Here is a 21,297-nt window from a genome sequence, read left to right on the forward strand (position 1 = left end):
TGCTGAGTTTCAGTTCAGTCTGGGCTACACGAGACAGACAAAAATCCCAAAAGGAACCATGTGAGAGGCTCGAGTGAGAACTTCAAAATGCTGGGTAGTGCTGAGTTTTGGGCCACTGGGCCTTGTCAGCAGATAGTCCTGGACTACTCTGGCTCTGCAGGCCGCACACTGCTCCATACTTACTTCAGTTCTGTCTTCACCTCTTCATAGTCAGCCTGGCCTTTGAGTTTTTCTTCCAGTTGCTGAAAACAGAAGGAATTTTATCAGTGGCCATGCTTTAAGGGAGGTCATGGGATGTCACTGACAACAGACATTCCCTGTGAGCAATTCCACACATAGGGTAGGTAACTGTTTTCCTTGTGCCTCTGATCTGGTACGGGTATATGTGTGTGTGTGCAAAGACACATGACAATCCAAGGTTTTAGTGTAAAACTCAATGACAGTGGGAAGAAAGCTTTACAAAGGTAGAAAACCCCACTGTGTGTAAAATACTGGCACAAACAAGCAGAGTCCTGCTCCTAGCATTTAAAAGACATTGTTTGGTTTTTGCTTAAATGTATTTGGTTGCCTGAAAAGTATAGGTAAGGCTGCAGTTTTGGTAGAATCAGCTCTCAGCTGTTGAGGATGGCACAAACAGGCACCAGGAAGAAAGCCCGTGAGCTCTGGGAACCTGGGATCTTAGGATTGGGGAGTGGAGGCCTATTCTGACAGCTGGACTGATTCCTGTGAGGACAGCTCTCAAAGGGACTCCCTGGTCCCAAGGCCCTCTTGAGGCAGGATAGTACATTTTCAGAGACTGATGATATGCTTAGGTAGTCCACAATATTTTGTAAACTTGCTGGACCTATTCATTCCTGGTTGTCCTGTTAGGCTTTCCTGCAGGGAAGAGCCATTGGGGTTGGGTGGTCAGTCTCGGATGTTTCCTTCTAAGAACCTGTTTACCTTTGAGCCTCCAGGGAGATGAGGCCACTCTAGATGAACTGAGAGTCTGCAGAGCAGGGTCCTGGTCAGTTAGCATGTTTTCAAGATTGAACTGAACAAATTCCATAGCCTCAGCTGTTGGCACCTTAATATCTATGGGGCTTTAGGTATCTTTTCAGGCTCTGCCTGAGACCAGTAGAGAACATTCTAGAGTTTGAGGAGAGACCCACATGGCCCATCAGCATCAGAGCTCATCTTAATTGGAACCTACCCAGAGTTCTGCTGTAGGCCTTTGCTTTCATTCATCTATATCCACTGAGCCCATCTTCCATAGCCTCTGCTGGCAATTTCTTGTGTATTTTCCATTGCATAAAATTGTTCTGCTTCGTTCCCTTTTAAAGATCTCTTGCCAACTTTATAAATTATAATGGTTTTCTTAGTGATAATCAAATGGGGGGTGCTAGGCACTCATTTTCTCATAAAAGACTCTCAGAAGGTGTTCCAAAAGAAATGATTATCTAATTCCTTTCCCCACAGTTGAATATCGGAAAGCACTAATGTGCTGCCCAACCTGGAAAAGTGTTGTCAGTGCTGTCACAGGGGGTGGTGGGGTGGTGGTGATGGTGGTGGTATAACTAGTTGAGGCCAGAGGTGGTGGTGGTGGTGGAACTTGCTCAGTCACCTCCAGAGAATGGCAGCAAGCCCAGAGGAAAGTAGAGAGAGGGACAAACACATGGCATGTCACAGCCCAAGAAGGCCAACCACCATCGGAGCCTCCAGATTGTCTCTTACAAGTCAGGCATCTTTTGGGTCAACTGGTATGTTTTTCCCTCATGGAATGGGAGCAGTGGCAGGTGGCTGGAATTGTTGAAAGAGGCGGGGATGCACCACTGGGCTCTCAGGCTGAGACTTCTGTTACTCCAAGTGTGTTATAGTCTCAGCAAACTTGTGATGACAAGAGCTGGGAATACAGCTCAGTTGTTAAGAGTGCTTGTTTACAAAGCTCACAAAGCTCTGGATTCCTCTTCTAGCACTGTGGAACCCAGGTGTGGCAGTGCATGCCTGTAATCCCAGAGGGTAGAGGCAGGAGGGTCAGAAGTTAAGGGCAGCCTCAGTTACTTAGCTAGTTTGAGGCCAGCGTGGGCTCTGCATGATACCTTGCTTCAAAGGAAACAAGTTTTCATGATTGGAATGTGTATATTTTATTTTAATTTATTACTATTGAGCGATGTATGTGTGGGGTGTGTGTACACCACAGTCTGCCATGTGGAAGTCAGAGGATAAAGTTTGTGGGGTTGGTTCTTTTCTGCCACAATTATGTGGGTCCTGGGGATAGGACTTAGGTTGCCAGGTTTTGCAGCAAGCACCTTTACCCATTGAGCCATCTCGCCAGGCAGTAATTTATAGATTTTATTATTTAAAATTTTTTTATTTATTATCGTCATTATTATTGTGTGTACCCAGGTATATACTGTGGTATGTATGTGGAGGTCAGAGAATGTTTGTGGAGTTGGTTCTCTCCTTCGACCTCTGTGTTGGTCCTGGAGCTTGACTCAGGTTGCTGGGTTTGCATGGCAAGTGCCTTTACCAGCTGAGCTATCTGGCCAGTCCAGAATCTGTGTATTTAATGATTTAATGAGCTATGACAGTGTTTAGCAAGGGCTAAACAGGTTCCCCTGACATCTCATAATCTACCTTTGCATAGTTTCTCTGAGAAGACCCCACCAGCTCTTTAGTAAACCTCAGTGACGTATCTCACCTTGGGGAGACAAATTCTTAGAACTTTGGCAGAGGTTAGCTTGTCTCTACCTACAGAGTGTCTTCAACCTATACCAACCCCCCGACTTCAATGGAGTCTCCTAGAGAGGACCCTGCTTCGGGAGCCAAGTTGCCAATTGCACTGGAGGAGGTGAGAGGGACATCAAGAACAGACATGTATTTCTTCAAGTCTTGCAAGGTGGGATTGTGGTAGAAAGGAGAAGGAGCAACACAGGCCCAGGTTTGGTGCTACAGAGGTGGCCCCACGACCAAGGCTGTAGAGTGGTTTATCTTCCTGAATATTTTTTTCTTTTTTTGAGACAGGGTCTCCCTGTAGGCCTAGCTGACCTAGAACTCGCTACGTAGACCAGGGTGGTCTTGAACTCATAGAGATCTGCCTGTTTCTGCCTCCTAGTGCTTTTTTGGGTGAGACAAAGTCTCAGTATGTAGCCGTGGCTATCCTGGAGCTTGCTGTGTAGACCAGGCTGGCCTCTATCTTGAGGCCTGCTTCTGCCTGAGATTAATGGCATACACCACCATGCCTAACCTGAGATTGGTTTTCTCTTAGCTAGCCTTTCTCAGAAAGGCTCATTTAAAATTGAAGCTACTGGTGGCATTATTTTCTGTGCCACAATGAGTACAATACAGGTGACTGACTAATTACACTGCCTCCCTATTAAGGATGTTCCGACAAACCCACAGAGTTACCAAAAACAGCAGCCTGTCATGGCAGTCAGTTTACTTCATTAATTATGAACTCGGAATTTTCCAGCACAAATGGCATAGTGCTGAGCACTTGTCAGATTGGGTAGGAAGAAGCAGCTCCAAGTTTAAGCCCCTTTCTGTGTACGTTTAAAGGTGAGAAGACACAGCAAGAGCCATAGATAGTGGCATTTGCATGAAAGAGTGGGACCCAGGCCGAGACAAAGTGCTAAACATTAAATGGCGCAGTGGGGGAAAGACGAGACAGTTTCAACATGCTGGGGCATGAGAACCAATTAATGAGCTGCTTGGTGTGTCCAATTACAGACAGCATCAGCAGAGTGTATTACAGGAAAAATAACAATCATGTCAGGATTCAAGATTCTATCCGTGGGCTGAAGCTAAAGAGTTGCTTGCTTAGCATACTCCAAGTCCTGGGTTCCATTCTTAGCACCACAGAAACTGGCTGTGGTCTGGTATACCTATAATCTTAGCACTCTGGAGGTGGAAGCAGGAGGATCAGATGCTCAAGGTCATATTTGGCTACACAGTGAGTTGGAGGCTAGCTCAGACTACAAGAGACCCTATTTTGTCAATTGTGGAAGATGTGCTCTCTCAAAGTGACTGTCATGAGATACAGAGGCATCTTTCGCAAAGATTAAAAACCCCTTGTACAGTGTTCATGGCAAAACCAAAGCTGCAGTTCCAGCCAGAAACTATAACATCCTTTCCTGTACTGTGCCCTGATTCTACTACCCACCTCCCCCAACATGCCTCCTGGAATCCCCTCAAAGATGGAAAATATGGAAAGGAAAAAAGGCTCCGAGAAGGTATCTCATTCAACTAACCTTAGTCCTTCTGGGTATGGGAGGGGGATTTGCTCATTTGGGGGACTGTTCTGAGACCTGTGTATGGCTTTGATATCAGAGCCATCTACTCCTGGCTACAAGGGGTGATGATAATTAAAATCAGAGAAGTCTCTTACTAGAGGATATGTTTTGATTATCAGATCAGACGAAGAGAAGGGAGCAACAATTTTGGAAAGGATGGCAGGGTTGTTTCATTAACTGTGCAGTATTAAAGAATTCCCCCAAGACATGAATAAAGAACATTAATTTGTGTGACTATTTCATTGTGTGTGTGTGTGTGTGTGTGTGTGTGTGTGTGTGTGTAAAGACAAACATTAAAACTTTAACTGATTGAGAAGAAATTGTTCTATAATGAAAAACAGAAGGTCTACAGTGTATGGCCCTATATGAGGGAGGCATGGGCAGGATGTATTTGAGTCAAGGCCTTATTGGGGATGGAGGAGAAAGAAGCACATTATCAATGATCATGCCATCACCAGGTCAGAAATTATGACACTGCATGAAAATTAAGTATAATCTAGATATAAAACTTGAGCTGGGTGTGGTGGTGCATGCCTTGAATCCCAGTACTTGGAAAGCAGAGGTAGGAGGATCTCTGTGAGTTCCAGGCTAGCCTGCTCTACATAGTGAGTTTCAGACCAGCTAGCACTACTAAGTGAGACCTTGTCTCAAAAATAAAAACAAAAACCAAATGCAAAATACAAATAAATAAATAGATGTAAAACTTGAGTCCTGGTACTCAAGGCATGGGAATGGGAGAGGAAGAAAGGTCAGGGCTTTGTGCCATCTGACCAAGCCTGGGACTTTCTCTTCAGGGGGAACCTGGGCACTAGCATTTTTTGAACAAGTGGAGGAAATGCATCCCAAAGAAGCAAAGGAGAAACTAACTTGGCAGAGCTGTGGGTGCAGCTGGCATCAGTCACAAACCTGTGGCAAAACTGAGCTCTGGAGGGGGCTGGAGAGATGGGTCAACAGTTAAGAGCACTGGCTGCTCTCACAGAGGACCTGGGTTCATTTCCTAGAACCTACATGGCAGCTAACGACTGTCTATAACTCCAGTTCCAGGGGACCTGATACCCTCTTCTGACTTCCATGGGCAAGATATTCATAGACATAAATAATAAATGAATGAAAATTTTAAAAAGTTGAGTTTTGGGTCAAATTCAATTCTGTATTGAAAAGAAAATCTCTACTAAAAAGAAAAGAAAAAGGGCTGGAGGGATAGTTCAGTAGGTAAAGTGCTTGCTGTTCAAGAATGAAGACCTGAGTTCCATGTGTATGAGTTCCAGTGATAGGGAGACAGAGGCAGGCAGATCCCTGGGGCTCACCAGTCAGTCAGCCTAGCCTACTCATTGAGCCCAGGTGCTAGTTCGAGATCTTGTCTCAAAAAACAAAGTGGAACTTGCTATGTTGCCTAGGTTGGCCCAGAACTCATAGGCGACTCTCCTGCTTCTGCCTCCTGGGAGTTGTTATACAGGCGTGTACCGCCATTCTTGTCTAGAATCACTTTATATAAGGAGCATTAACCTTTCCTTTCTCTTCCTTTCCCCTTTCTTTTTTTTTTCTTTAAAATTTTGAGACCAGGTCTCATTATGTTGTCCAGGCTGGTCTCAAACTTCTGGGCTTAGTGGCCCTTCCATCTTAGCTTCCTGAATAGCTGGGAGTACAGGTTCATGCCATAGCTCCTGTTTATTCCGTGGGGGGTCTGGGGCAGGGGAGCAAGTTAGACGACATCAGGTGTCCTGCTCTATCTCTCCACCTTATTCCCTTGAGCAGAGTCCCTCACTGAACCTGCAGCTTGCCTGGCCACCAGTAAGTTCTAATCATCCTTCTGTCTCTGCCCAACAGTGCTGCCTGACCATGCCTTTTTACATGGGCACTGGGGATTTGAACTCAGGTCTTCTTGGGTATGCACCAAGTACCTTTAACCACTGAAACATCCCTTGCCCCTTCTCCCATTTTTTATAGTTAACCAGACTTACTTCATTTACTGCACAGTGAGTGCCTGCAACGGGCAGTCAACTCATTCATTTATGAATAAATCAGACACCTGGAAAAGCAGGCCAGCTTTGGAGAAAATCCCTCCACAGAGCAGGGAACCCTACAGCCTGAAACCAGAGCCCTGGGCAGCAATGGTTCTGCCTACTTGCCTGCCAAACATACCTCCCAGAGGTCCCATCTGGCCCTGACACCTAGCAATCTAGGATTCTAGAACTGTCCTCAAATTATACTGGATTCTACCAGATGTAAACACTAGTGTAATTATTATTTCATATAGGAAAAAGGTTCTGGACTGTGCACTGGGGACAGGCTGTATGAGAAAGCCTTAGAAGCCAGCCTCAGCTGCCTACAAGTTCATTGGGGCAGAAGAGATAGCACATAGGTCTTTGAGGTGATGCAACACTGGGCTCCAGGCCTCAGCATAGACTGAAGGACAAAGGGGTAACCCATTCCTTGGATGTTCAGAGACAACCTCTGTAGACTCTGGGTTGCCATGTAGTTTAGGAGGGGCTGGAGAGGGAGAAAGACTGGATGGCCAGCAGGGCTCCACTTATGGAGCACATATGCCACTAAGGCACAGAGTCACCAGATCTGCCCTCCAAACCCCACCAAGGAGTGCACAGAAGCACCTTGGGATATCTCAGGGTGAGAAGCAGTGCAGTGGGCAGAAAAGGTAGATTGGCATCTCTACCCAGTTCTGCACACATCTGTGCTGTGGGGGAGGAGTGCTTTGAGAGGGACATACCAGAGGAGGTAGTGAACTCTGCTTAGAACTGACAGGGGTGAAAGGTTGCCACATTCACTGTCAGCTGCAGGGCACAAAGGGTGCATGTTCATGAGAACACATCCATGTGATCATACTTGCCACCCTTCACCCCACGGTGCACATCCCCCACCAAGCCCTTACTTTGACTCCACCCCATGGAGGATGCACATCCCCACCACGCCCTTACTTTGAGTGTGCTATTCTTGGCGCTCAGCTGCTGCTCCAGCTGAGAGATCTGGCTGGCTGAATTCTCTCGCAGCTTGGTGAGGCTGGCTTGGAGTCGCTGAACGTCTTCCACCAGCTGAGCAATCTCACGCTCTTTGGCAGCTAACTCTACTTCCAGGCTGGAGCGGGTCAGCACCTCTATGGCCTGCTCCTGGGAAGAACAAAGCAATGCCGAAACAGTACTGGCTCTGGGGAGGGGCGCGGCGCTTGGGGACTTGCCTGCCTGCAACCTCAGTAGAAGCCACACTGATTTGAGGATGCAACCAGCGGACTGGGGGTGGATATGACTTCTCACCTTTACATGCCTGTCACCTGGATCTGTTCTTTGGATTCCCAGAATCCAAGAACCAGGCATGTGACAATTTAAAGCACAAAATCCCACCTTCCTGATGGGAAGTCCAGCACGGCTGGGTCTGGGTGGGTAAGACACTAAATACAGTCATTTGAGTCAACATGGAATGTATGATGCCTAGGGCTGTAGAAAAACTAGAAGCTGAGAGGGCATGAGCCCAAAAAGGTTCTCACTTTAATGTAGATGGTCCAAGAAAGTCTCCCAGAGGTGGGGACATATGAGCAGAGACCTTTGATGGCTGGTATGGGAAGTTAGTCTAGATAGGGGAATGGCAACTGGGGCAGCTCAGAGGATGGAGCTAGAAGTTTATGCAAACAGATTTCTAAGCTGCAGTGAGATCCAGTGCCCTCTGGATTCATTAGTAAATTATCTACAACAGCTATATTTTGCCAAGTTGATTCTCAACATTTTCTATTTTGCTTTTTTTTGTGTACCACAGCTGGACTTGCTATGTAGCGAGCCTGGAGTTCAACTACTGATCCTCCTGCCTCTATCCCCCAAGTGCTGAGATTACAGGCATGAACCACCTGAATTAGCACAGAGTTCAAAGACATGAGAGATACATGTTTGGGGTTCCTTTGCTTAAAAAAAGCTTATGGCAAATGAGTTTTTTTTTCTTATGTTGAAAAAAATTAAGCATTTTTGCCTGCATGTAAGGGCACCACATGCATGTAATGCACGCAGAGGCCAGAAGAGGACATCAAATCCTCTGGAACTGGAATTAAGGATGACTGGTAGCCACTACGTGGGTGCTGGGGACCAAACCTGGATCCTCTGCAAGAGCCATCTCTCTAGCCCCTGAGTTTTTTCCTTAAAAATCTTTTTTTTTGTTTTGTTTTTTGACAAAGTTTTACTGTGTGGCTCTGGCTGGCCTGGAACTACCCATATAGACCAGGCTAGCCTAGAACTCACGAGATCCACCTGTTTCTGCCTCCCAAGTACAGAGATTAAAGGTGTGCACCACCACATCTGGCCAATTTAAAAAAATTATTTATTCATTTATGTGTGTATATATAAGTGTGTGAACAAGCATATAGAGGTCAGAAACAACTTGTGGGAGTCAGATCTCTTCTACTATTGTGCATTCTGGGGATTGAACTAAGGTCCTCAGTTTTGATAGCAAGTGCCTTTACCCACTTGGCCATCTCATCAGCCCATGAGGTTATATATCTCCCATTAACCCCTGAAATGTAAATATATAGAACAGAAGAAAAAATGTATTTAAACAGGAGCAAAAGTCCAAACTAACTTGGCTTCCCAGGGACTCAAGCAGTACTTATGTGAAGTTGTAAAAGTAATCACTTAGCTACATCTGTAATCCCAGCATTAATGAGGCTGAGGCAGGAGGATCAAGAGCTCAAGGTCAGCCTGGGCTACACAGTGAGACCTTATTTTAAAGAATCAAATAAAATTTAAAAAAAAAAAAAAAAGCAATCATGGCTCCTCTACGATCCTTGAAGCTTTTCTAAAGAGCATGTACGTTTTGGTGGTGACTGAAGTGGAGATGGGGACAGGACAGTAGCTGGGATGTGACCTGTACAGCCTATGATAGACAGACAGACACACAAAAGACAAATCCCTACCCCTAACCTTAACTGGATTGGAAGAGGGTGGCCTCGGTAGTACTTGTTACCAGGCAGCCAGGCCAAGCCATACTGAGCTACTCTTCACAGGGCTCGCACATGGGACAGCCAGTTATGGAGGGAAATGACATCACAGTAGTTCTGTTCCAGGAAAATCAGCCTTTTCTGTTTAAGTCCATGAAGGTCTGCGTGCCAAGGAGACCCTCTATTTCTTTGATTTGTATGATGTTGTAAATGAATGCTCCTTTCTCTAACTAACTCCAGGGCCTGCTAGTCATTCTTCTGACCTCTGGTGCTGGACCCCTGAGCATCCTCTGTTGGCTTGTGTCAAGGCACAATCTGTCCATGTCATTCTGTCCAGCATGTGCCCCAAAGGGTATGCCCAAGGTCTCCAGTGAGCTGGTGCCCATGGACCAAGCCTAGAGGTGGTAGGTGGGTAGAAGAGAGTCTAGAGCCATTTGACATCATGTTGAGCTCTTACTATCTTTATAAAACTGTCAGTGTTCAACAGAATGGTAGTTAAAAAACACATAAATGCTGGGTGTGGCGACATAAGCCTTCAATCCCAGCACTCTGAGTTCTTGAGACCAGCCTAGTCTACATAGCGAGTTCCAGGCCAGCTGGGGCTACAGGGAGACCCTTGTCTCAAAAAACAAAACAAAACAAAACAAAACAAAACAAAACAAAACAAAACACAACATGAAAGTGTCATGCCAGGGTTTGAAAGCCTGACCATGCTTGAAGGAGGCTGTGGAGCAAGGAAGGGGGATGCATAATAAAAGTAACCTGCAGGACCAGCATTTGGGAGGTAGGGGCCAAGAGGATCAGGAATTAAAGGACATTCTTAGCTATATGGGGTGTTAGAGGGTAGCTTGTGATACCTAAGACCTTGTCTCAAAAAATGGAAGCAAATAAAAAGAAATTAAATGATGGCAGTAAGAACATAGCCCAAGGCAGGAGCTCTATGAATGACCTGATACTTCTGATTTTAATTATTCTTTGGGTTTATGTGTGGGGGGGGTACATGTGTGTGGGTATACATTCAGGTCAGACAGACACTGTCCTCCTAAGGCACTCTCCTTTTTGTATACTGAGGCAAGGTCTCTCACTTGTACCCAAAGCTTGCCACTTCAGCTCCTCTGCTAGCCAGCTTGCTCTGGGAACCCTGTGTCCATCTCTGGGATGCTGGAATTACAAGAGGCTGCCATGTCTACCTGGCATTTACATGGGTACCTCAAGCTTGCATACTAAGCACCTTAACCTCTGAACCATGCCCACTCCCTCCAGCCTTCTAGAATCACGGTTCTGTGAGACACCCATGCATTGGTTCTGGCTTTTGCTATGGCTACTGTTCTTTTGAGTTCTGCCAGCCAAGCCCAACAGATCATGTTTTCTACTGGCTCCATGTCTGTGTCAGCCTCCATGGGAAGTGACAGGTGGGAAAGCCCTGGCTGGTGTGACTGGAAGACTGAAGCTGGGCTAGGTTAATACCGCACTTAGGTCATGATGAAATTCAGAAGCCATCTCTGGCTTTTCCCTGTGAGTTCAAGGCCAGCCTAATCTATATAGTGAATTCCAGACCAGTCAGGGCTACATAGTGAGACCCTGTCTCAAAACAACGACAACAAAAGCCCTCAAACCAAACCAAAACAAAATGGAAGGCAGAGCTGGTGAGATGGCTCAGTGCATAAAGTGCTTGCCACACAAGCCTGACTACCCAAGTTCAATCCCTGGAACCCACATAGAAGGTAGAAGGAGAAAACTGACTTATGCAACTGACTTGACCTGTGAAAACATTAATTTCCTTCTGGAATGTTTGGATTTTCTCTGGCCCAGGAAGGTGCCAGGAGTATCTACAATCCAAACATTTAGCTCAGGAGTTCTGTTAGACACATAAGGACGAATGGCTTCCTCCAAGGGTAGCCACACAGGCTGGGAAGCTGCTGGCCCCAGCTTAGGGCTTCCTCCCATCTCTGCCCTGGTACTGTGGCCAGAGCATCTATGTTTGGGTGAGGGAACAATAATGGCATCAAGGGGGCAATCTGGAGAAAAGTAAATTATTGTGTCCATGTATGACAGAAGCAACAGTCTGCATGGAAACATTTTGCTATCTCCTGAAATGGTTACCTTTTACTACCTTCTAAAATGGTTAACTAACACAATATGTAATATTATTTTTTCTTTCTCTGGACAAGGTCTTGCTATGTTGCCTAGCCTGACCTCTTTAACTACTGATCCTCTTGCCTGAGTCTCCTGAGAAGATCCTTTTTTAAAGAAGACTGGGTCTCATGTAGCCCAGGCTAGTTTTGAACTCATTATGTAGCTGAGGATAACCTGTTTCCACCTCCTAAGTGCTGGTTTTACATATGTGTGATACCAGCTACAGCTTCCTTTTATAGATAGAAAAATAAACTGAGAGTCAGAAACTTAAGTTACTTTTCCCCAAATCTCCAATTCAGAGACCAAAGAGCTAGGGCCTGAACTCAGGGGATCTATATAGAGTCTCAGATAGCATGTTGCTCTTTGTCACCAGGTCTATTCCCCAAAGGCATCCAGGACCTGGTCATTTGGACTCACCTTGACCAAACCCAGATAGGTTTGGTAACAAGCATGTTTGTTAGCTGAGAAGTCATGTGGTATTAGGCGTGGTAGCTCACATGTGTGATCCCAGGACTCAGGAGGCTGAGGAAGGAAGATCCCCAGCTGGAGACCAGCCTGAGCTACTAAGACTCTATCTCAAAATGTATATAAATTGGACATGGTGGTGCACACCTTTAATCTCAGCACACAGGAGGCATAGGCAGGCAGGTCTCTGAGTTTGAGGCCAACCCCGTCTACACAGTGGGTTGTAGGCCAGCCAGAACTAGTGAGACCCTGCCACAAACAAACAAACAAACAAACAAACAAACAAACAAACAAACAAACACAAAATAGAAGGCAGGTCCAGTGAGGTGGCTCAGTGTGTAATCGTGCTTGCTATGCAAGCCTGATAACCTTGCAACATGGTGGAGAGTACAGACTCCTGCAAGTTGTCTTCTGACCTCCACACAAGTGCAGTGGCATGCATGCAGCCATACACCCACAGTATATCCATAAATGAATAAATGTAAATTAGAAAAATAGGAAGGCAAAAGTCTGACAGTTGGGCCTTACTCCTTCTGATAAGCTTCTAGCCAACATCGAAACCCAGGTCAGGCTGCTACATATGATTGCTGTGGCTCTCACAGGTCATGGTAGACTATGTTCATGCAAGAACACCCTCCCCTTGTCTGTGGAATTTGGGGGATGGGGGAACAGATTCATTTTCAGATCTGGTCACCCCTAGCCTCAAATCTACGTGATTCTGTTTCCTCATCCTGGCACAGGACACATGCACATATACAAGCATGTATACACACACACACTGAGGACATGCCACACTGATCCTGTGCATAATTGGCAGAGCTCTTCCTTCAACCCTCTCAAGTTCTAGCCTCAAGCTGTTAAGACTTCCCCACTGTGATGGTTAATATTGTCAGACTGTCAGGGTCTAGAATCGTCTAGGAGACAAGCCTCTGGGCTTAACTGTCAGCAAGTTTCTAGATTGGGTTAACTGCGGTGGGAAGACATACCCTGAATGTGGGTAGCACCATTCCATGGGCTGGGGTCCTGGACTAAATAAAAAGGAGAAAGTGAGCTGAGCACCATCATTCATCTCTCTGCTTCCTGACTGTGGATGCCATGTGAGCAGCTGCCTCACACTCCTGCTGCCATGCCTTTCTGCCATGATGGACTGTGCCCGCAAACTGTGAGCCACCCTTAAGTCACTTTTGTCAGGTATTGTGTCACAACAATGAGAAAAACCAGTTAACACACCCAGCTAACAATCAGTCTTGATTCAAGGAAGAGTTAAAACCCCACAGTTTCCATAAGTAGGAGTGACATGGGGGGTGGAGGTGGGGCAGGTCCGGGGTTACCCACCACATCTGGAGCCTTCTGGATCTGGGAGGCCAGCTGGAGAGAGTGGTTGGCTGATGAGAGCTGTTCCCTTAAAGTCTCCGCCTCTCTCTGCGCCACTTCTGCCCTCTGAGGGAAACAAAAAGGGGTGAAGAGAAGAAAGTACATTGGGTTTAACAACTGACAATTATTACAAGAACATTCATCAATTCATGCCTGAGTGACTGTAATTGATTTTCCTAAACACTCAACCTAATAAATGCTCTGGAAAAAAAAAGAAAAAAAAAAAAAAACCCACCCTAGAATGTGATGGATTTTTATTTTAAACAGTACAAGGAAGAAATAATTGAGCGATTATGACAGTAATTTAACGCTAGGAGCGAGGAATCCCCTGCTGATATTAATGCTCTGGCCCATTGCGTTTCCCAGACTGAATAAATACCGGTGGAAATAGAGTCTTCTGATTCAATTTCTTTCTATTCTCATGGACCAAGGAGATTTATCGCGGATTACTCCTGGGAGCCATTCTCTGGGGGAAACACTGAATTAAAGACACTCTGGCCTTTCTCTCCCCACAAACACACAATGTTGTGGTTGTTTCCCTCCAGTTTGCATTTCCATACTTGGATGGGTAGAAATGCTGTTTCCTTTGTGAAGGCTGGGCTGGGTTTTTACACAGTTAACCCTTTATTGGGGAGCATGTGTAAATGTTCATGCTGGCATTTGCGGCTCTGTGAGTGGGCAGCCCAAGCTGGTGCTAGAGACAGTAACAGAAATGACTGGAAGCTTTGATGGTTCCACTGTATGAGGAAGCCATTGTCACTGCAAACTCAGATTTGCCATTGGATGATGGAGAAGCACTCTTGTGCTCACCAGTCAAGAGGGCATCTGGGAACAGGTAACAGGGTCAGTTACCTAAGCTCCTGGAGCCTCCACAGACCCATCTGTTGAATAGTAACATCCTGTCTACTCAGACACATGGAGGCAAATCCCCCCCACCCCCCAATGTGGAAGTGGTTAATTGTCCAACAAGCCACACCCAGCCCCTCACTGGGGGATTCTAGTTCTTGGCGGGTACTCTACCACTGAGCCACAACATCAGCCCCTCACTGAGGGATTCTAGAAAGGTGTTATAGTAATGTAAATCCCTTTTTCTCTTTTTATTTGAGAGAAGGTTTTGCCAGCTAAGTCCCAGGCTGGTCTTGAACCTGCCATCCTTTTGCCTCAGCCTCATGAGCAGCTGGGATGACAAATCATACCTCTACTTCAGCTGTTTTCCCTAGTTTTTCTGACAGCCATGACATACAGCTAAAAAGCATATTCCTCCTTAGTGGGTGAGGTAAACCTTCAGGCACAGAGTCTCTACAGCTCTGCGAGGAATAAGGTATATTTTGACATATTTCTTTGTCTCTTTAACTAGGAAAATATTTCTTTGCATATTGGGGAAGAAGTTCTGATAGCTGCCAACCAGGTGGCATTACCACCCTGACATGCTACACTGGCTCTGAAGTCTACTAGAACAATACAAGCTGGGGAATGCCTGCTCAGTCTCTGCAAGCCTGTGAGTATATCAGATGGACAAAGTACTGTATATCATAGACTAAGACATCCAGCTGGCCACTGGCAATTTTTCTAGTGTTGGTACTTGTGATATAGTTCCCCAAATTCACATAGAGAATATAGATCTTGGTGCTAGGCATGAAGGGGCACATCTATAATCCTAGCACTGGGGAGGCTGAATCAGGACAGTGAATTTGAAGCCAGCCCAGCCTGGGCTACATACAGAGATCCATGCTAGAGAAGGAAAAAAAAAAAAAAAAAAAAAAAAGTCTAGGGATATAGCTCAATTGGTAGAGTGCTCAAGTAGCATACACAAAGCCCTGGGTTCAATCTCAGCACTGCATAAACTTGGTATAGTAGTTATGATTCTAATTCTAGCCTTTGGGAGACAGAGGCAGGAGGATAAGAAATTTAAGACCATACTTGGCTACTTTGTCAGTTTGAGGCCAGCCTAGATTACGTGAAATCCTGTCTCAAAAACAAAATACAAAATAAACACAAATGCAAATAAAACATAGTTGCCCTATTTGTTGGAAGTTGTAGCCTCACCTGAGTTGGCTTGTTTTTGTTACTTTAGTGCAACTTAAAAAAAAATGTATTTTTATTTTATGTGTATGAGAGTTTTGCTTGCATGTATGTAAGTCCACCCGTATATACAGTGTCCTTGGAGGCCAGAAGAGGGTGTTGGATCCCCTGGAACTGGAGTTATAGGCAGCTGTTAGCCATCATGTGGTTGACGGGAACCAAACCTAGGTCCTCTGCAAGAGCAACCAGTGCTCTTAATCACTGAGTCATCGTTCCAGAACCTAGTGCAGCTTTTCAAATTCATATTTATTTAGGATTTACATTCTTTTTTTGGTCTTTTTGAAACAGGGTCTCCCTGTAGCCCCAGCTGGCCTGGATTCGCTATGGAGAGCAGGCTGGCCTTGAACTCACAGAGATCCACCTGCCTCTGCCTCCCAAGTGCTGGGATTAAAGGTATGCGCCACTACGCCTGGCCCATAGGATTTACCTTATTTTTTAAAAAATATTTTATTATTTTTATGTGTATGAGTGTATTGCCTGAATGTGTAAGTGCACCTGCAGAGGTCAGAAGAGGGTGTCAGATCCCCTGGAACTGGAGCTACAGAAGGTTGTTAGCCACCATGTGGGTACTGGGAACTGAACCTGGGTCCTCTGCAAAAGCAGTCACTGCTCTTAACAGCTGAGCCATCTCTCCAACCCCAGGATTTATATTCTAAACGCACCATCATCATCAACGACTATGACCTGCCACCAGCAAAGTTTGAGGCGTGTACAATTAAACAGTGACAAACCAAGTCTGTCCCAGGAAAGCTCGGGGGACAGGGCAACAGATATTGGTTGGCAGCTGAGGTGAATTTGTTTCTGAGTTTTTCATTTGTCTGTTTGTTTTTGAGACAGGGCTCTGTAGCTCCAGCTGGCCTGGAACTTGGCTTTGCAGATCAGGCTGGCCTGGATCTCATAGAGATCCTCCTGCCTCTGCCTCCCAATGTTAGGATTAAAGGCGTGGCCTACCATGCCCAGCTTAGCTTCTGAGTTTTTTGATAAAACTAAATATAGTCTTCCTTTAGCAGCTGAGCCAGAAAGTGAAAGGTGCTTTGCTGGGTTGGCACCACCTGTGTGGAAACTCTTATACCTTCCATAAGCTCACAGTCACCTGTGGCTGGGATTGAGCACTGACCCCAGACAGAGTCATGGTGATGTGACACTGCCTGTTCCCTTGTGCTCTTGGATGGGTCCTGTGCCCTGTAGAGACAGAGCCAGGAGGGCACAGGACATGCTCCTGAGTTCCAGGCTAGGGAAGCACTTGCTGCCAGCCCATTGCTGCCCTGTGGCACCTGTGTGGGTCAGATGAGGAATTCCTCCTCCTGACCTTCCATCTTGTAAGAGCAAATGCTCTTCTCCTGTCCCAGCCTCCTGAGTGCTGGGATTATAGGCAAGCACCACTACCACCACCACAGTTTTATGTGGTGCTGGGGATGGAACCCAGAGCTCAGTGCTTGCTAAGTGAGCACTCTACTAACTGGGCTAATTCTCCAGCACCTTTTTTCCTTTTTATTTATTTATTTATTTTAATTTTATTTATTTTATGTGTATGGTCGTATTGCCTGCATGTAAGTGCACCCGTGTTGTGCAATGCCTGAAGAGGGCATCAGATCCACTGGAGCTGGAGCTATGGACAGTTGTTAGCTGCCATGTGGGTGCTGGGAACTGAACCCGGGTCCTCTGCAGGAACAGTCAGTGCTCTTTACTGCTGAGCCATCTCTGCAGCCCAGCCCATCTTTTTTTTTTTAGTCTTTTTGAGACAGGGTCTCCCTGTAGCCCCAGCTGACCTGGAACTCACTATGTAGACCTCGGACTCACAGAGATCCACCTACCTCTGCCCCTTAAGTGCTGGGATTACAGGTGGGCACCACCATGTGTGGCTCATTTTTTTTTTAAAAGGTAAGGTTAGCCGGGCGTGGTGGTGCACACCTTTAATCCCAGCACTTGGGAGGCAGAGGCAGGTAGATCTTTGTGAGTTTGAGGCCAGCCTGGTCTACATAGTGAGTTCCAGGACAGCTGGGGCTACAAGGAGACCATATCTCAAAAAGACCAAAAACAAAACAAAACAAAACAAAAACAAAGATAAGGTTTCATGTTGCTGAGGATGGCCTTCAATTCCCAAGCCTCTTCCCTAAGGGCTGGGATTACAGGTATGAGCCTGCACTCTTGGCTACTTCCCTAGTTCCATATGGAGGTGATACTGGAGCCTTCCAGTAGTTGTCCACCCTTCTTGGTCCTAGTCGCTTTTCTCTTGTTCTCTCTGGACATGTGACCACTAAAACCCAGACTCGGGGAGACCAGAGATGAACAAGTCTCTACAGCAGCAAAGCAGCCCAGTGTGTGAGCTGCTGATGGCCCAGTGTGACCAGAGATATGAAGACTGCCAGCAGTGACGCTGTCAGTAACTGTGTGGGACAGGGGATGAGAAACTTGTCACCAGGTATTCTAAGCATTGGCAACCAGGACCCTCGGAGTTGCTGTCTGTGGTACTGGCCACACTGGCCACTATAAGCCATGATGACAACAATTCACTCACATGTGGCCAGCATGACTTGAGGAAAGCCAGGTGAGCAAGCTGCCCCTTTTCTGCCTGCTCCCAAAGTGTTTCCTGTGCATCCTGGGGCCTGAATGTAAGCAGGGAGAAACCAAGATTCCCAGAATACCCAGTCATACATATGGCTGGCCCAGTGGGGAGCACCTGAATGCAGCCTATGAAGCCAGTTCAGCTTCGGTATCCCCACCCAGGTCTGCTTGGAGCAGGGGTACAAAGGCTACTTGAATGGATGGGGTACCTGCAAATGAAAGCTTGCCCTTGTTCTATGGATGGGGGCATCCATGGAGCAGGGATCCTCAGTCACTGTGGGTAAAAGTGTCACATCCAGGAGTGTGACTTGGCTGTCTGCATTCCAAAGCCGAGTACCATGGGGTTCCTTCAACCTTTTGTATCTCATCTCTTTCTGCACTTGGCTCCTCCTTAGGGAAGTTCAACTGTGCTTTCTAGCCTGGGGATGTGGCTCAGCTGGCAGAGTGCCTGACTAGCATTCGAGAAACCCTGGATTTGAGCCCCAGTACTTCATAAACTGAATGGTGGTACATGCTAGTAATTCTAGAAGTTGGGAGGTAGAGGCAGAGAATCAAGAGCTCATGGTTATCCCTAGCTATACAGTGAGTCTGAGGCCAACCAGGGTTGTATAAGACCCTTTTAAATAACTGAGCCCTAACCTCAGCCCAAGGGGGTCTTCCACTGGGACTGTTTTGTTTCATAAACACCAGCCAGGCTAACAGGCAGTGAACAACTTTGGCTTAAATGACTTCCGGGCCCCACTCCTGCGTCTTTGTGCAACTGGAATCAGAGCTGCTCTGAATCGGGGACAGGGAGAGGTATGGCTGGCAGCCAGCCCACACAGGGACAGCCTTAGGCATGGTACTTCCATGTGCCAAGTCAAGGTTTATTTCTCAAGAAGTTTTGGGAGCTCAGAACCTTCATGATTGCCAATTAAGATGGTAACTATTAATGTGATTGCCCAGAAAAATGAGCAGGTGTCAAGGAGAGACTCTTGCTTTACTGACAGCTGCTGCCCACTCCTCTGTTTCCCAGGGATGGAGACACAATCTCTGAGCAATAAAACAGAGCTTCAGGTCTCAGTAGAATGTCTGAGATAAACCCAGTGCAAAAATAATGTTGTATGTCAGTGAACTAGCAAATTGCTCCTCCTGGGGGTTCTCTGGCAGTCCAGATGTGTGTGGTGCCTGAGGCAGTCTGTGGCTCTGCCCACAGTCCTGCTCTTGCCTAGTCTGCCTCTGCCTATCCCCCTGGGTACCGCTTCCAGCCCTGTGAGTTTCCCCTGTCTGGTCATCAGAGCTGTCGTGTCCCTGGCTTCCAACCCCCATTCCTCACCCCAGGTTTAGCTACAGTGATCTCTTTAATTAAATGCAAACCCAGGGTCTCCATCCCCCAGGATACCCATGGCTTTCAGGGTGAAGCCCCTTCCCTAACCTGCTGTACAGTTTCCAGTTAGGCAACTCTCCAGCTCCTGACTATGTACCTGCCTAGCTTTCCCCCATTACCAACTCCTGTGATTTCCCCGATAGACTTTTATTTCCTTCTCTCTAGGCTTTTCCCTGAGGACCAACCAGGCAACCCTGGGACTTCTATCCTCCCTCTTAGATTATCTACCAAGGGTGTCCAACCTTTTGACATGTGACAAGATGTTCTTACCTACAAAGTTCACAAGCTAGACTATACAATCCAGTTACAGAAACAAACAAACAAAAACACCCAAAATTCCTCAGAATGCTTTAAGACTTCTGGGTTTGGGGCCTGGAGAGATGGCTCAGCAGTTAAGAGCACTGACTGCTCTTGCAGAGGACCCAGGTTCGATTCCCAGTACCAACATGGTGGCTACAAACCATCCTTAACTCCAGTTCCAGGGGAATCTGATGCCCTCTTCTGATCTCCACAGCATTGTACAACATGGGTGCACTCACATACATGTAGGCAATATACTCATATACACTGGAAAAAAAAAAAAAAAAAGACTTCTGGGTTTCTTGTCCCAACCTACTGATAGACCAGGCAGTGATTCAATTTCTCTATTTACAAATCCTAACCATGTAGCCCTCAGTAGGTAGGCTAAGCAGGTGAAGTGATGGGATTCAGACTGGGCATTTGGAACATTGCAGAATGGGTAGCTATTTTGAGTAGTACTAGGGTGGCTAAGATGGCCCGTAAGGCTTCATGTGACACTCTCCAAAGAAAAAGGTCAGGCCTAGGACCCTAGGGAGGACCTAAATGCTCCCATCACTCCAATCAACTTCTTATATTTTAAAAAATTTATTTTTATGTGTATGAGTGTTATCCGTGCATGTAAGTGCATCTATGTCATGCAGTGCCTGTGGAGGTCAGTAAAGGGTATTTGATGCCCCAAAACTGAAGTTACAGATGGGTTTTAGCTGCCACGTGGGTGTTGGTATTTGAACCCATGTCTTCTGTAAGAACAGCCAATGCTCTTAACCACTGAGCCATCTCTCCAGTCCCACAATCAATCTCTAAGGGAAGAACAAGCTACATGTTCACAGTCTTTTCCTCTCTCAAGCTGACCTTCCTAATTTAGACTTTAGGCTGATTTTATAAGGTAAGGGACAGACACATTTTCTCTGTGGGTTGGTGAAAGCCTGGGTGCATAATATTCACAAAGGGCAGTGGCAGGCAGGGGCTGCAGGGATCATGGGAGGCTTCTTAGCCCACAGGGGGACTTGAAATTACTGGGGTGCCCAATGCAAGACGTAGAATTTTCCAGTGCCTGCAGCTACCCAGCTGTACAACTGAGTGGGCAGATTACAGCTTCTAGCCCTCTGGGCTGAGAAACCCACTTCTGCTTTGAACCCAAATAAAGAACCCACGGGGGTGTGGGGAGGTTGGGAATGCAGCTTAGTTGGTTAAGTTGACAGAGTAGCTTGCCTAGCCCTCGGGTTTGATCCCTGGCACTACATATATGGGTATGATGGCACATGCCTATAATTCCAGCATTTTTGGAGTAGAAACAGGAAGATCAGAAGTTCAAGGTCATCCTCAGTTACACGGCTAGTTGGAGGGTAGCCTGGGCAACACAAGACCCTGTCTCAAGAACAACAACAACAACAACAACAACAACAAAAAGAACCTGTATGGGGAGATGGACCTTCCATTTCTCAAAGCAGCAGCAATAGCTGTGAAAGCAAAATGGCTCACTACCTGCAGGGCCCTTTGAAAAGGGTGGCTGAATTTTCTGGACAGTTGAGTACTTGGAACTATCTGATACTATGTGACTGTTGTGTGGGATACTATGCCGGTGATTCCTGAAAAGCATACCTGAAAAATGAGCATTAGCTGAGAGGAGCTGAGAGCTGGGAGCCTGCTCTGAGCAAGCAGTTGGAACCGACTATGAGACAACCAGCTCTCTACTATTTACGTTGTAATGGAAGCGCTGGGGCAGGGCATTAGACACACCTACCCTTCTGACATGGAGATGACCATGTCTCTACAAAGTTCACCCTGAAAACTGCAATTCCCTTTAC

General features: G+C 46.4%; 1 protein-coding gene across 11 annotated transcripts in view; it reads right to left on the bottom strand.

Annotated features, from left to right (window-relative positions):
* The window catches only part of Cux1 (cut like homeobox 1), a 379,665-nt gene that overhangs the window by 74,541 nt on the left and 283,827 nt on the right, over window positions 1-21,297 (bottom strand). For 7 of the 11 annotated variants that reach the window (XM_029563184.1, XM_008832297.2, XM_017797939.2 and 4 more), the window contains 3 exons: window positions 13,138-13,242; window positions 7,205-7,393; window positions 184-242 (listed from right to left, as the gene is read on the bottom strand). In XM_029563184.1, the coding sequence (XP_029419044.1) occupies window positions 184-242; window positions 7,205-7,393; window positions 13,138-13,242 (353 nt within the window). The remainder of the gene's footprint in view (window positions 1-183; window positions 243-7,204; window positions 7,394-13,137; window positions 13,243-21,297) is intronic. The other 4 variants (XM_008832298.2, XM_017797940.2, XM_029563183.1 and 1 more) reach the window with 1 other exon arrangement.

The sequence above is a fragment of the Nannospalax galili genome, unplaced genomic scaffold (assembly GCF_000622305.1).
Source record: "Nannospalax galili isolate Female #2095 unplaced genomic scaffold, S.galili_v1.0 scaffold675, whole genome shotgun sequence".
In the NCBI taxonomy this organism is placed as follows: Eukaryota; Metazoa; Chordata; class Mammalia; order Rodentia; family Spalacidae; genus Nannospalax; species Nannospalax galili.